General features: G+C 38.2%; 1 protein-coding gene across 2 annotated transcripts; it reads right to left on the bottom strand.

Annotated features, from left to right (window-relative positions):
* Positions 1-12,782: 12,782 nt before the first annotated feature.
* LOC143037543 (uncharacterized) lies at positions 12,783-16,647 on the bottom strand. Of its 2 annotated transcripts, XR_012967477.1 has the most exons (6): positions 16,212-16,647; positions 15,879-16,097; positions 15,264-15,761; positions 13,763-15,160; positions 12,994-13,594; positions 12,783-12,880 (listed from the first exon to the last, which is right to left on the bottom strand). XR_012967477.1 is itself a non-coding variant. In XM_076205947.1 (5 exons), the coding sequence occupies exons 1-5, from the start codon at positions 16,446-16,448 to the stop codon at positions 13,169-13,171; spliced, it is 2,778 nt and encodes a 925-aa protein (XP_076062062.1). In that variant the 5' UTR covers positions 16,449-16,647; the 3' UTR covers positions 12,783-13,168. The 2 variants fall into 2 exon arrangements, 1 of the variants encoding a protein (XP_076062062.1); XM_076205947.1 differs by having other exon boundaries at positions 12,783-13,594.
* Positions 16,648-16,911: the final 264 nt, after the last annotated feature.

Here is a 16,911-nt window from a genome sequence, read left to right as displayed (position 1 = left end):
TATATATATATACATATATATATATATATATATATATATATATATATATATATATATATATGTAATGTCAAAGGACAAACTATCACGATGGGATGTAATGATAGTGGAGTGGAAGACAAAATATCAGGATGGGATTTAATGATAGTGGAGCGCAAAATATTACGATGGGATGTAATGATAGTGGAGGTCAAAATATGACGATAAGATATAATATCAATGGAGCAAAGAATATTATTTCAGGAAGGGATGCCGGACAGAATGTCAATGAACGACGTGAGGCCGGTGTGGAACGTGGTGACGTAGGGGGATGACCATGAGGGATTAGATGTTCGTAATGGGGCAAATATCCATGAGGCATTGAACGTCAATAAAGGACTAAATATCAATATAGAGCAAGGTATCAATAAAAAACAAAACTATAATGTAAGGCATGATGTTGAAACTCAAAACGTGTCAAAAAGAAATAATCACGAGTTTCTTAAAACCCTGTACTTTAATGCTCGTAATATTAGGAACAAATTCCAAGAAATGCAGGCGTATGCCGAAAGCGAAAATCCCGATATGATAGGAATAACCGAGACATGGTTAAATGGTGGAGAGTTTAAAGCTGAATATATTATTGCGGGATTTAAACACTTTCAATAGAATAGAAACCACAAGAAAGGTGGGGATTTCTGTTGTACGTTAAAAACAATGTCCATGCCTGCATTTTAGAGAAAGTGATGCATATGATAGTTTGTTGGTAGAATTAACACAAACAAATAGAGAAGAATGAATGTAGGTGTAATATATAGGCTAAAAACATTATCATTAGCAGACGACAAACTGTTATTTCAAGAACTGTCTAGTTTCTGCAACCAGGAATTATTGATAATGTGCGATTTCAGTTTCACTGACAGTGATTGGATGACGCTAGAACATGGCCATATAGGTAGTCGCTTGATAGATCTTTTCGGTGAGAATTGCTTAGTTTAGCATGTAAAAGAGTCCACAAGACATGGAAACTTACTCGATCTATTGATCCCTAGCCGCGAAAACATGATAACCGATATAGAATTTGGTGAAACTATTGCAAGTAGCGATCACATCTTAGTTGAACTCAAACTGCTATTTTTTTTTTTTAGAATCGATACTAGTGTATCTAAAACACCCGATTTCAGTAAAGCTCAGTTTACAGTTCATAGGACTACGTCAGGAACTTCAGCTTACAGATTGGGAGGCAAAATTAAGTGAAAGACCTGTAGAGCAGATGTGGGAAATATTTCAAAATACGCTCACTAAGATGGTTCATACTTACATCCCGTTTAAGGACAGACGCCCCTAAATAAGGCTCGCCTAAAATGGCTTGACAAAGAAACTAAAAAAAAGTATTGCTAAAAAAAAAACAGGCTTATAATAAATACAAGTGCTCGGGTGCACCTAATGACTATCAAAGTTATGTAATAATACAGAGAGCTTTAAAAAAGACAATGAAAAAAGAAAAAGGCAATGTGAAATGAATATCCCTGATAAATTGAAAGAGAATCCCAAAGAATTCTACTGTCACAATAGAGATAAAAAAAGTTGTTAGGAATCACAATGGCCTACTATTATCTGCTGATTCTCACGTTGTGTGATATTTTAAACCTGTGAAATATCTAGGGTGAATTTTACTTATTCATTTATTTATCTATTTATCATTATTATATATATATTTTTTGCATCGGACCTAGTTAAAGGCCAGAAGGTTTCCTGTCGGTATGCTCCGCTTTTGTAATACTTTGTAAATAGTGGATATAGATTTAGATCTGGTCTTCAATTGAACATGTCTACAAGAGAACATACATATACATATATATAAATATATACATACATTTATATATATACATATATATATATATATATATATATATATATATATATATATATATATATGTATATATATATATATATTCACTGAATGATTCCCAGTGATCAATTAATATATATTTCAACCACATATCACTTTTAATTCTATACCATCGCAAACGAGATTGAGAATCGCTCGAAGGAGGTATACGTTGGAAATTGAAACGTAGACGAGACAAGGATTTGAACCCAGATAACCCGTAACAAAGGTACATTGACGTAACCCAATACGCTCTCTTGATAGCGTATTGGGTTACGTCAATGTAACTTTGTTACGGGTTAGCTGGGTTCGAATCCTCGGCTCGTCCTTGTTTTAATTTCCAGCGTATACCTCCTTCGAGCGATTCTCAGTCTAGTTTGCGATGGTATGGAATTAAAAGTGATATGTGATTGAAAAAAAAAAAAATATATATATATATATATATATATGCGTATATATATGTATATATATATATACGTATATATATACATATGTATATATATACATACATATATATATATATATATATATATATATATACATATATTGATATATCCACTTATTCGTATATTCATTTACTCATTCATGCTTTTTTGGTTTATTTCTATTGGTATAATTATTTATCTATTTATTGACTTATTTATTCATTCATCTACTTTTTTATATATTCTCTTACTAATCTACTTTTTTACCCGTTTAACTCTCACATTACTTATTTACTAATTTATCTACTTATTACTTATTTTTTAATTTTCTGTGTTTTATATTCATATATAAGTTCATTATTTTTTCAATCTAAAAATATCTAGACAGCCTACCAAGGTGGACCTCAGAGAGTACTTGGCTCCACATCGCCGTTTCATTTCGTCGGCAATGTTGCGTCACAATCTAAATCGGTGCGTGTTTTGTGTTTCTTAGGTTTCTAATGCCTTTCGTGCCGAGGCTCGTTGTTGTCACGCCAGGCGATATCATCCAACCAATTGATACCCATTTGGTAAATAATTGGTTGAATTCACGTCGATGAAACCTTCTGATGCTGTGGGGGGCTCATGATTTTTTTCTGGCTAACGCCAGACGAATGTTTCGGTGACACGAAAGGTTCAGGTGAGAAACTGAACCCAGACGATAGACCAACACTTTTACTTAACTTTGGACATAGATCCCATGGTAACCTTTAAGAGTTACATCGGTAGATCTATCATCAAAACGATTAGTTAGCATTTCGGTGGCTAACACCAGCGCTTCTATCCATGCGGACGATTTCTCAACAAAGAGGCGAAGTCACACAGATGGTAAAGTAGAGATTTAAGGAAGGCAATAGAAAAGGAAGGACCGAGGATAGAAGTGATCAACTTTCTCTTTGGAGCGGAGATTGGTCTCTAGTCATAAGAAGAATAATGGTAACTCTGGTCTGTAGGAGTATCGTCACGTTCCCTAACATACTGAGTACATGAAACTTAGGTATTCAATACCCAACACGGGTTACCTGAAGCGACAACTGTCTATCGTTTATGGAGGATCTGGGTAAGGAACGCTGAGATGAGCAAGGTCAGGTCAGAAAAGGTTGGGTCATGAAAGAGTAGGTCAGCTTAGGCCTACTCGGCTGCTGGGGCTCTTATTATTACACAGATAAACAAGCTATAAACATCTGGCATGATGTTGCCTTTTTCTAGTGTAGTTTTATATGCTGATGTCAAAACTGGAAACAGTATTACTGTATCACATCAGGTTTTGAAATATTGACAAAAATTAATTTTCAAGAAACCATTCATCACATTTTCTTTTACCCCCCCCCCCGTTTTTAGTATTTTTTTATTAAATGCCATACAATATTATTGTCATCTGTGAAAATAGTTATATTTAAGGTAATATGTCAAAACATTTAAGATATAGCATTACTGATCCTTCATCGGTTTCTTTTTTTATTCGAGGGTTAAGGCAAAATTATGGCGTCCAGAGGCTGCATAAATTCACCGGATCTGTTCTGCTATGTGTGCAGCTATCAGACAAATCCCATCGGAAAACTTTTACACCATTTCTGAAGAAAGCGTATGAACTATACTATGATTCAAAGGTGGACACTGATAAATCCTAGGCACCACAGTTCATCTATTTGACATATGCATGCAACTTGCGAGGTTGAATAAGGAAGGCAAAGAAGAACAACCGTATGGCATTTGGAGTTCCTATGATATGGTGTGAGTCAAGTAACTACACCACAGACTGTTATTTTTGTTTGCCAAATGTCACCGGCTTTTCTTACAAAACTCATGCATCCATAAAGTATCCAGACGTTCTCTCAGTTTCTAAACCAATTCCACATGATCCCCTAAGTTGTCCAATACCAATAGCACCTACAGAATATACAGTTGATGAAGAAACGCAAGAAGAAAGTTCTCCTTCATCTTCCAGCAATGTATCTAACCCTGACTACCAATCTGGAGAAGGTATTCATTTAATGACCAATGATGATCTTTCTGAGCTTGTATAGGACCTGGCCCTAACAAAAGGTCAAGCTGAATTGTTCGGTTTATGCCTTAAAGAATTGAATTTGCTTGCACTGGGTCCAACTACTTCACATTTTGCCACAGACACAAGGAACTTGTGAAATTCTTTGCAATGAGTGACACTATTTGCTACTGTTCAGACAATGAAGGTCTTGTGTCAAGCCTTGGGGTGGAACACAACATTGAAGAATGGCGATTGTTCATCAACTCATCTAAACCAAGTTTGAAAGCAGTATTATTACACAATGGAAACAAATATGCATCAGTCCCTGTGGGATATTCTATCCACCTTAAAGAAACATATGAAACTATATCGCTCCTTCTTGAAAAAAATACGCCATCATGAGTATAAATGGTGTATCTGTGGTGATTGAAAAGTTATCACCATTCTCATGGGATGCAAACAGGGTACACCAGGTACTGCTGTTTTATCTGTGAGTGGGACAGTAGAGATAGAAAGCAACACTACATTGAAAAAAGTGTCGGTCAATTAGAAACAGAATGCAGCCAGGAAATAAAAATTTCCTTTGTGTGCCATTGATTGACCGTGATAAAATTCCCATGCCACCACTTCACATCAAGCTGGGGGTCATGAAGAATTTTGTGAAGGCACTAGACAACAACTCAGATGCTTTTCAGTACCTGTGAAACAAGTTTCCAGAGTTGAGTTATGTGAAATGGTCCACAAATAAGGAAGGTAATTGCTGACACACACTTCCAAGACTTACTGATTGATACAGAAAGAAATGCATGGGTGACATTCAAATCAGTTGTAGCCACTTTCCTTGGCAATTATAAATCTGCTGACCATGTTAATGTTGTGAAGAACTGCATCAGTGCGTACAAACAGTTGTGTACCAACATGTCTCTCAAAATTCATCTCCTCGACTCACATCTTGACTTCTCCCCCGAATACCTAGGTTCAGTCAGTGATGAACACAGTGAACATTTTCACCAGGATATCTCACTGATGGAGTCACAGTATCAAGGTCGATCAAGTGCAGCAATGTTGGCTGAATACTGCTGGACACTTCAGCATGACATACCAAAAGCTCAGCACAAATGCAAGTCTACGGCCAAGAAATGGAAACCAAACACACCTTAGATTAAGGAAGAATTTTCAGTGTGTATGGATTTCATGTGTGTATTATATGTTGAACTAGATATTACTATATATGTGCCATGTACCTCAATTTCACTATTTTCTTAGCTAATGACATGTTCATTATTACTCATGTAACAATAAATTGGTCTAGTGAAATATAAATGGTTGAAAGTGTATACCAAATAAACGGTGGGTGACATAGACAAATGGTTTTAATATCCTGAATCAGCATGTTTCACTTGTCTTAGAACAAGTGTTGGATACCAAGATATCCACAACTTTTTAAAATCTGTTTATCAGTGTTATTATTATTAACACGATTCCTCAGGTCCTTCACTATGAAAGAGACGCAATGGAGCTGTATATAATCGCATGGAGACAACCAACACAAAAGGATAAAAATCACTCCATTCACAAGGAATGAATAATGATAGTCCCTTTATCTATGATCAGATAGTAAACTGCACTGAAATAATAAAGCTGATCCCTTTTAATTCCAGCCATCACTCTGTTCTTCTAACTTCGTTACCTCCTTTATAACTCCACCAACCCTTCGGTATGATATGAACCTCAAGGATAGAAGCGCTAGTTATTGAAGACAAAATAGTTTCCTTTCTTCTCGTCCCACTGCCCCAGGAAGGACAGTTGATACCGGTAGCCACCATCTCACAACCATCTCCAATATTTGGCGCCATCACAAGACTTCTTCACCTACGTCGAATCAGCTGCCTGAGCTAGCGAGAAGCTAAAAAGAGGAGTTTCTCGTTCATATCAAGATAGGAATAGAATAAAGTGATATATCATAAAACAACTGTCGGCATTATCTTTTTCAATTGTCATCGATATGTGCCTTATGGTCCTAAGGGTGTCCTAATAACAGATAGAATAATGGTATATCTATCGCCATTATTTTGCCTCGCCCCATTTAACTCGTTGTGTCTAAGGTTGCGACAATGCCTCACGCCGGGGTTCGTTGGGAGAGGGTGGATGCACAACAGCGGCCGCAGCATTACAACGATACAATGAATGGCACTCCTTGTGGAGCTGTAGGACGTAACACGGATAATTTCTCCACATTTCACTTGCCGCCTCCCCCAGTATTGTTCTTCACGTCTTTTGTATGGCTGTTTATAATCAAATCATTGTGCTTCTAATCCCAAATCTTCACCAGTCGGGGGGACGCTTATACAACAACAACATTTAGTGTACATACATTCCTATAATCTTGATGATTGTATTTTCGAAACGTTGGATATATCAAACTTATTCTTTCCATTCATCCAGTATGTCTCACCATGAGATTTGCAAAAAGCTGCCTAGCTGTATTAGTATTATTGCCGCATCCTTCAGTGCAACTTGTCTGTGGAAAAACTTTCTGCCTAAACGCAAATATTGGAAGTTTGGACATTACTAATATTATTGTATATTGGTAATGGTTTCTTCTATCTTTTACTTTCTTCCGGACCCGACTAATACATCTTTTATAGTACTTACGATGGAGTGATACATTCTCCATTATTCTTGTACTTATGTGTGTCACGCAGGATCAGAACCCATTGTTATAGTTCAGTATTTATTTAGCAGTATTCAAATGTCTATACAAGTTTAATCATAGATTACATGAAGATAATCAAACGTCTATAAAAGTTTATTATGACATGACATAAACGATTCAATTTTTTTATTGCCTTTATGATTGACCTAATGAGAAAGAAAGAAAGAAAGAGAGAGAGAGAGAGGAAGAGAGAGAGAGAGAGAGAGAGAGAGAGAGAGAGAGAGAGAGAGAGAGAGAGACGACTCGAGAGTCCGCTGCGCATTCTGCGCTTCCAACGGGTAACGTGTGAGGTCATGTCGCGTTGCTTTCTGAGCTCTTGGCAGAACCTCACGAAAATAAGTAGATACATAAATAAATAGATAAATAAATGAATAAATTAACAGTATTCAAACGTCTGTACAAGTTTAATCATAGGTTACATGACGATTATCAAACGTCTATAAAAGTTTGTTGTGACATGACATAAACGATTCAAAAATGTTTGTTGCCTTTATGATTGACCTAACGAGAAAGAGAGAGAGAGTGAGAGACGACTTGAGAGTCCGCTGCGCATTCCGCGCTTCCAACGGGTAACGTGTAACGTCATGTCGCGTTGCTTTCTGAGCTCCTTACAGAACCTCACGAAAATAAGTAGATAAATAAATAAATAAATAAATAAATAAATAAACAGTATTCATACGTTTATACAAGTTTAATCATAGGTTACATGAAAATAATCAAACGTCTGTAAAATTTTATTGTGACATGACATAAACGATTGAAATATTTTTATTGCCTTTATGATTGACCTAACGAGAAAGAGAGAGAGAGAGACGACTAGAGAGTCCGCTGGGCATTCCTTGCTTCCAACGGGTGTTGGACAACTCTTAGAGCTTCTAGACAGCGCATCTACCTATCTACTTTTCATCTACCGGCTCTCAACATCTAGAAGACGTGCACACATGCAGCATGAATACAATCGCACCAGACATGGGAGTGAGGTGGTATTCTTGGCCTCACGGGATCATAAGGGTCAAGCGTCGCGGTCATTATCAAGGGCATGACCTCAAACGCACGCAGCTGTTCACCAAGTGGCTAACCAATGATATTGCCATTCAATAACACTGTATAACAATAAAAAAAAAAAAACGGAAATGAGACTATCCTTTTCTAGAGTTATTTTTTGCGTAGATCACGAATATAACATCCGTTTCTTTCTGTGACCCTCCAGTTCTTCGTAAATAGCAGTGCCCGCAATGTCTATCTGAACGGTATTTTTTGTTGCTTTTACCATTTATATAATTTTTCACATAGCTATGTGTTTTTTTTTCTTAACAGGATACAGAGTTAAGATGTCTAGAGAATGCAAGAATTCGCCAGACAAGTTTTGTTATATATGTGGATCAGTTACATTAAGGCAATACAAGAGACAGTTGACTCAACGTGTAAAGAAACTTTATGAGCTGTACTTTGGATGTAAAGTGGGTGACCAGGACAAAAGCTGGGCACCTCACATATGTTGTGTCAGGTGTACAAGTTCCCTTTCTGCCTGGGTGAAAGGCAAAGGGACTGGCCTCATGTTTGGCGTACCAATGGTCTGGAGGGAGCCAAAGGACCACTCAACAGATTGCTACTTCTGCTTAACGGATATTAAAGGTGGGTGTTCAGTGTTTATTTTTTACTGTTTTTATATATATTTTCAAGAGATGTATCAATAAAAAAGATCGAAATACATAATAAGTTGCACTTCCACTATTTTTGCACGTGATCACAACCAATAGTATCCATTTTTAGTCTGATTTTATTTTATTTTCCTGCAGGTCGCAACAGAAAAGGCAAGAAATCTATCGTGTATCCAGATCTTCAGTCTGCTATTCGCCCAGTTCTACATTCAAGTGATATTCCTGTACCACAGCCGCCCTCTGAACTACCAAGCAATGACACGAGCAACTCAGACGATTCAGAATCTCAAGATGCAACGTATACGACACAACTTGAATCTGATAAGAAACCACACCTCATCACCCAACCAGAACTCAATGATCGTGATCTAACACTTACTAAGCAACAGAGTGAACTCCTGGCCTCACGTTTGCAACAATGGCACCTGTTGGATGAAGAAGCTCGAATTACAGTATTTAGGAAGCGTTCTGCAAATCTACAGGATTTCTTCACTTTGGAAAACAACTTGAGTTATTGTAATGATATCAGAGGCCTATTCAGTGCCCTTGAGCTGTCCTATGAACCCAATGAGTGGAGGCTATTCATAGATGGATCCCTTTACAGCATAAAAGCAGTTCTGTTGCACATTGGGAACACCATGCCTTCAGTTCCAGTTGCTTACTCAGTCATTTTAAGAGAGACATATGAGAACCTTGCTTTTATTCTAGACCGCATAAGTTACAAAGAGCATGAGTGGTTAATTTGTGCAGACTTGAAAGTAGTAGCCATACTTAATGGGCTACAAACTGGATACACCAAATTTATGTGCTTTCTTTGCAAGTGGGACAGTAGTGCCAGATCAGAACATTATATACGCTCAGAATGGCCATCTCGGGAATCTATGACGCTTGGATGCCATAATGTAATTCATGAGCCACTAGTTAAGAAGGAGAAAATCATTTTGCCACCACTGCATATAAAACTAGGCCTAATGAAGCAATTTACCAAAGCACTGCAACATAACAAGCCATGTTTCCAGTATCTCAAAGGGATCTTCCCTAAAATTAGTGATGCCAAGATTAAAGAGGGTATATTTGTAGGCCCTCAGATTCGCAAGCTTATAAATGATGAGGACTTTGAGGCGACAATGGATGAACCTGAGCTAGCGGCCTGGCATACATTCAAAGATGTATGCAAAGGGCTTCTGGGAAAGCACCAAGAGTCCCAGCGAGAGCGTAAAGTGGAGAGGCTAATCAAATGCTACCAAGATCTCGGATGCAATATGTCACTGAAGATACACTTTTTTCATTCTCATCTGTCCTTCTTCCCAGAGAATGCAGCAGATGTGAGTGATGAACATGGAGAGAGGTTCCATCAAGATATAGCGTCAATGGAAAACAGGTACAAGGGAAAATGGAGCCCTGCTATGCTGGCTGACTTCTGTTGGAACCTGAAGCGTGACACGCCTGAGACGTCTTATAAAAGATGAAGTAAATAATAGATTGTAGGTTAATACATCATATAAAGCTAACAAACATGCCGATTCATTATATATTAATTAAATAAATACAATGAAGACATTTAATCTGACTTTGGGAGCAAAATACATTTATGGAACCTTGGAAATCTCTATTAATTGCATAATTATTAAAACAGCGATTTACAAAAAATTGTGACGTGGCATGAAATTTTTGTTATCAAATTTGAATTTCAGCACACTGAACTTCATAATAAAACGCACATGACAACTATGTTTTTTTCTTAATCCTAAAATTTGTTGTACAGTGTAATTAATGTTCCTCAAGGTTTTTTTCTACCTGTCCAAATCCGGACACACATTGTATAGATATTACACAGCAATGTATCATCTCTTTTCCTTGTTCTGTATGTCAATGTAAACCTATGTCCATATCTAGTCTCGCTGGAAACAGCGATTGTACAAATAATTACCTTATCGGCAACCTTACCACGTTTGATGTATATAAGGACAATGCTCTCTTCGGAGAGCGGGAATTATACAATAAACACAGAAACACACGGCCATTTATCTTCGCCTCCAAGCCGCTCGCAAGAAGCCACAGCTACCATCACTTTCTATATGCTGTCTTTGCAACCCAAAGCAACATATCTGGTGGCAGCGGTGGGATGTTGTTGACAGTGGCTTGAAGTGTCATAGACGATGGGGATTGTCGAGAGGCTGTCATCGTGAGTACTGGTATGGGAGGAGGGGAGGGGGTGACTGGGTCTCGTAAGGTCGTGTGTGTGTGTCACCGTCTATCTCCTTCTTACAGTTCGGACATCAAGTTCTATGTGAACTCCAAAGACAGAATGTATTGCAAGGCCGGACACATGTAGCGACGCCGAGCCATGTTGGACAACTCCTAGAGCATCTAGACAGCGCATCTACCTATCTACCTTTCATTTACCGGCTCTATACATCTAGACAACGTGCACACATGCAGCATGCATACTATCGCACCAGACATGGGAGCGAGATGGTATTCTTGACCTCACGGGATCAAAAGGGTCAAGCGTCGTGGTCAACTCTATTGTTCATTATCAAGGGCAGGACCTCGAACGCACGCAGCTGTTCACCAAACGGCTAACCATCTCTTTCTATATGTTGTCTTTGCAACCCAGAGCAACACGGGTAACGTGTGACGTCATGTCGCGTTGCTTTCTGAGCTCCTGACAGAACCTCACGAAAATAAATAAGTAAATAAATAAATAAATAAATAAATAGATAAATAAGCAGATACATAAATTAATAAACAAACTAATAATCGATAAATAATAAACAAACAAATAGTAGATAAATAAGTACTGGTAAATAAATAAATAACCAAATGGGTAAATAAATATATTCTTAATAATGTTCGTCACACTCCTCAATAGGTTCCGTGAAGACAATTCAAACGTCTATTCAAGTTTATCCATAGGTTCCTTGACGATAATTCAATCGTTTATACATGCCTCTCCTGCACATACGCAAGTATATTTTGAATGGATTAATTTTATCACGGATACTACAAACTATATAGTTCGTCGTTATTTTGACTTGAAATTACTGGTATTTCAACTAAAGCCCAAAACATGGAAGAAAGAGTGAGACAACAGAGGCGGCAAGAGAACGCCAAAGAAGAAAACGAGATGGATTACGAGCACAAGAAAGACAAATAATGCGAGACCGTAATAGAGAACGAATGCAAGCATTGAGGAATCATATAAACAATCAAGAGAGAGAAAATTATCTTGAAAATTTGAGGAACAGAGATTTACAGAAAAGAAATAATATGAAAGAAGAGGAAATAAGGCAGTATCTTGAAAATATGAGGAACAGAATAAGACAACAAAGAAATAATGTAAATAAAGGCAGACATTTGAGGTATTATATTGGTCATTATCACGGGCTCTGCTAGTATTCTTTACTAGCAAAGCTCATCACTTGAAAATTTGAAAGGCCAGCTGGCTATTTAATTGGTTAAGAAAATAAAGGAAAAATACGAAGTTTATATTGAAAGTAATAATCAGGAGAGGTTTTATACAATTTTCTTATTTAATTTCATTTCATGATAAAGCTTTCTGGGAATTTCAAATTACTATTTTTTTTCTACTGACTCACTAGTTCCATTTATAGACTAAAATACCAAGAGTATAGTCCTGTACTACCAGGTTAACAGAAATAGAAAAATAAATGGTCATTAATATGTTTGCTATGTACATTCGGCATTTATAGATAACTTATATTTGGGTTGTGAATATCAATATAGCAATTTTTATATAAAGCTTACATGTTTGGTATTTTCCACATCATTCTATGATGTAATCATTATGATATTTTGCACACAAAAAATCTTTCACATTTGATATATGTATGATACCTATTAATATTTATTTTCATTGTTCTGTTTATTTATTCATCCAGTTATCATTATCTACATGCTTATTTCATTATCGACAGAATATCTCTTGTTGATATGTTTTGCCACTGTGATCCATTGTAATCTCTCCTTTTGTTTTCAGTTCATCTTTGTATCTATATTGATATCTCATTTCATGTTCACATCTGTCGTCGTTTTTATTTTTTATTTTGAATTGGAATGATAGTTTCTAATTATTTTATAAATTTTATTATATAACCCATTTTATCAATGTCATATATAAATACAAACATATCCTCTTGACAGTTGAACTGGGTGTACGTCCTGTAGGAGTAAAGGTTGATAAGAACACAATAAAAATATATATACAATTTATATGATTTGTAACAGGTATATGGATTCTAAGGCATCTAAATAACAAGAAACAAATATCTTACCAGTAGTAAACGACGCACTTGTAACCCATCAGACTATCTATCGGGTCGACATGAAGTTTTGTATTGATCCCTTCAACCATGAGTCCTCATACGAACAAGAGGTAACACCGTAAATTTAACCTTATATTTATCCCTAATCATTGAAGATATGGAAGAGCGTTCATCAATGAGCCATTCATAGGATGTTTCCCGAAGTGGAACTGGACTGGAAGGTCAACTTGGCTTGTCGATCAGCTCCTCTACCGAAGGAAGATTCATGGTAGGATGTTTGTTCCCTCCAGCCCTTAGTTCTGCTGCTGCTGAGCGTCTGCGAACTCTGAGATACATCCTTCTTGACCTTAGGGATGGCGCCGCAGTCTTTTGTAGACCCCTGCTCCTCCTTCTTCTTCGGCGCCATGATAGTGAGGACGCCGTCGGAGGAGAGCGCCGAGGTGACGGCCTCCATGTCCACCGATGTTGGTAGAATGAAGCATCGACGGAAGCTACGACTCGATGTAGAATTGTCCTCTTTCTTCTGTGTTTGGCCCTCGACGACCAGCATCTGTCCATCTGCCTTCACCTTCACGTCACCACCAACGAACTCATACACGTCCAGCACTACCTGTGGGTTTTGAAATGAAAAGACGATGAGTCATTAAATAGAATTATTGTACATAGAAGCTCCCTGATGTACTATGGATTATTGACTGCATGATGGAATAACAATAGAGCAAGACACTTCGTAATTGTAGAAATCACTACGTTATTCAAATAGACTCAGTCTCCTTACCTTGTAACTGGTTTCCTCGTTTATAACCTGAGCAGCCTGACTTTCCTCCACAGATACAGACTGGCGAAGAGTTCTGTAGGCCTTCAAGTTATCACTGGTAGAAGCTACACCAAATCTTTCAAGAACCTTGGAGATGGCTGCCTGAAAGTGTTTGTGGTCGTTGCCAAAAAGAGAATCCTGCAAGAAGTTTCCTCGTCGTTCGACGGGAAATGAATTGTTGACCTGAACTGTTAAATTGTGAGAGTCCACCGCTGTTTCAGGATGTATTTTAGACCTCATGTTCAATGAGCTGACGTTTTCCTCCAATACAGATGCACTGTCTTTGTTATGAACACTGGAAGAAGATTCCTCCGAAAGACTTTCTGCATCTGCGCACTCGAACTTCTTAAAATTCAAGAAGCCAGTCTCCAATGACCCAATTTTGGGAGCCCAGTAAGGCTTGTCACTCCAACTAGAGGTGTCATCATTGCACAATTGAATGGAAGAGTATTCTTTCGTTTCTTCTTGATGTGCATGAGCTTGATGAGTCTTTTGTTCTTGCGTGTTCTCTGACTTCACTTCTTTATCACTGACATTTGAAATACTGGCTTCGATGTTCTGTTTGTTAACCTTGCCTTGCATCTGTTCTACTTCCGTTTCAAACTTCTGATCATGAACCTTTTGAGGACCGATCTGTTCCTCCTGCTGAATGGAGATGATTTGCACGTTTTCCATATGCTGCTTCTGTTTCTGCTCAAGTTGCTGTTTATCCTGCTGCAAGGGCTGTTGTTTGAGTGTGGTTTCACTCTCTTCCTTCTCATCCACAATATTAGTGTTTATCTTAATTTGCAATTCTTCTGCATTCTTTTGGAGTTTCTGATTATAAGCCTTCTGTTGCTCAATTTCCTGTTTCTGTTGTTCGAGTTGGTCTTCTTGTTCGGAGAGCATCTGCTCCTGTTTGTGTATCTGCTGTGCTTGTTGCTGGATCTGATTCCCCTGCTGCTGGAAGAGCTGCTGCTGTTGAAGTCTAAGATGTTGTTCTTTCTCTTTATTGCAGGCGTTTTGCTCTGACTGAATTTCACTGACAGAAGTCTGTTGACTTACTGAACGTATCTCTTGAGATTGTTCTGTGTTTTGCTGATCGGTGTTACTTTCATTCTGAATGGGAATGATGTGTTCAGATTGTTTGTGAGTGTTGCATTTCTTCTTGGCCAAAATTGTCAGGATTCCATCAGAAGACAAAGCGGCCGTAATGTCACTGGCATCGGTGTGGTAAGGCAAGGCAAATCGACGCTGGAATGTTAGATTGGAAGGAGAGCTGTTGACTGCTTTCTCCACTCTTCCCTCCACCACCAAACTTTCTCCAACAATTTTCACCTGTACATCACCATTCTTAAAATCTTGTGCGTCCAATACGATCTGAAATAATAATAATAAGTTATAGTTGTTGTTTTTTAGTCTTTTATATGTGCATCAGACTAAACAAGTTTTGTTTCATATAGAATGATAGAGAATAACCAACCTTGTAGGAAGAATCGTCCTCTGAGAGGGTGAATGCCTGAGTTTCATTCGAGAAGTCGACATCACGGAGGGTCCTGTACCGTTTGACGTTATCCGCACTGGAAGACTCCGTTCCAAACCTTTTCATGACGCGCTCCATTGCTGACGCGAAATCTCTGTGGGCATGACGGAAGAAGGAATCTTCAAAGAAAGAACCTCGTAGTATAACAGGCAGGGGTGTAACCGGCTCCACTACGATGCTGCTCCTTTCCCGTGACTGTTTTTCTTCTTGGGTTGTTTCCTTGTTTGCTTCTGTTGCGGAAGTTGAGCTGTTACAATTGTCACTAGTGTTGTGATAACTCTTTGTTTCATCTTTGATTATTTTTTCGGTGATCTCTTTCTCCTGTGATTGCGTGGAGGAAGTGTTTTCAGAGAATGACTCTTGTGTGTTGATGTTCACGCTTGTTGTGGTTCTATTTTCGATTGGAATGTTGAACTCATTTGGAGCATCTGGTTGGTTCTAGAAAACAGATTAATCATTAGTAGTTGAGAAGGTAATACATATTATAAGAATTCAGTTTGTATTTTTAGTCATTATTTAATCATGTAAGGAAGTGTTTTGGAGTAGAATACATACCTTTTTAGGTGCGAAGATCGTAAGGATTCCGTCGGAAGAGACTGTGGAAGTGACGGAGGCCATATCAACGTTCCTTGGTAAGGAAAATCGTCTGCGGAAGCTGTGCGTAGAGATGGAGTTACCCTCTTTCTTCTCCACACGCCCTTCCACCTCCACACTGTGTCCTTCTGCCTTAACAGACAGATCACCATCCTTGAAATCTTTTACGTCAAGTATGATCTATTGGAAAAAAAAAAAATAAGTGTGGATTAGCTCGTCTCTACATGTGAATGAATTATAGTTGTTATCTTGGTCAGGAGATAATGTATAATTGTATACCTCCGAAAGACTTACCTCCCTGGCGTTGTGTTGATCTGTGACTGAGATTGCCTGGTTCTCCTCCTTGAGGTTTCTCTGTCGCAGACTTCTGTAGGAGGTCAGGAAGTCTGGAGAACTGAAGCCATGTCTATCTGTGATCTCCTTGAGGGCCATCTGGAAGTGTTTGCGCCTCTGTTCGAAGAAGGAATCGTGGAAGAAGCTGAAGCTAGACTGGGTGATGGGCAGGAGCAGTTCTTGACGCAGGAGAGACATGATGTCAAATGTTTATGTCGTCACTTGATATGCACGAAACCTTAATGTTTAGAAGATTGGTCGTAGGAAATGGTTGGCGCTGATTTACAGGTGAAGGACTGGATGCGGAATGGTCTTGAATAATGGCGTGATCTCGAGTATATCTCAGGTCTTCTTCTTTCTGATGTCTTGCTTACTGATGGTGTACCTTGAGGACGTGGGTCCTTTTATAAGACCTGCTGTTGGCACCGGTTCACGAGGGAAGAGTCAGGTGCCAAGACACTCCGACACGTCATGCTCTACGCCATTCGAGAAGGATTTCTTGTCTTCTCTGTGATATTAGTCATTCTTATTCGTATTTTTTTATGAAGAAAGACTACGCTTAGTACAATGAACACTGTTGTATGAAAGCCTAAATATTCTACAAAATTAAAAGGAATAGCAGTCATACCTTACATAGATATTATTGAAAATGGAAATGTGT

This window comes from Oratosquilla oratoria, chromosome 2 (assembly GCF_046742065.1).
Source record: "Oratosquilla oratoria isolate Oo_2021 chromosome 2, ASM4674206v1, whole genome shotgun sequence".
Taxonomy (NCBI): domain Eukaryota; kingdom Metazoa; phylum Arthropoda; class Malacostraca; order Stomatopoda; family Squillidae; genus Oratosquilla; species Oratosquilla oratoria.
This window is presented reverse-complemented; position numbering and strand designations above follow the sequence as displayed.

Bases quoted from the DNA above. Each gene is read 5' to 3' on its own strand.
- LOC143037543 (XM_076205947.1), bottom strand. From the start codon at position 16,448: ATGTCTCTCCTGCGTCAAGAACTGCTCCTGCCCATCACCCAGTCTAGC. The intron at 16,098-16,211 runs GTAAGTCTTTCG...TTTTTCCAATAG, and splicing joins ATCAACACAACGCCAGGGAG to ATCATACTTGACGTAAAAGA. The intron at 15,161-15,263 runs GTTGGTTATTCT...TTATTATTTCAG, and splicing joins AGGACGATTCTTCCTACAAG to ATCGTATTGGACGCACAAGA.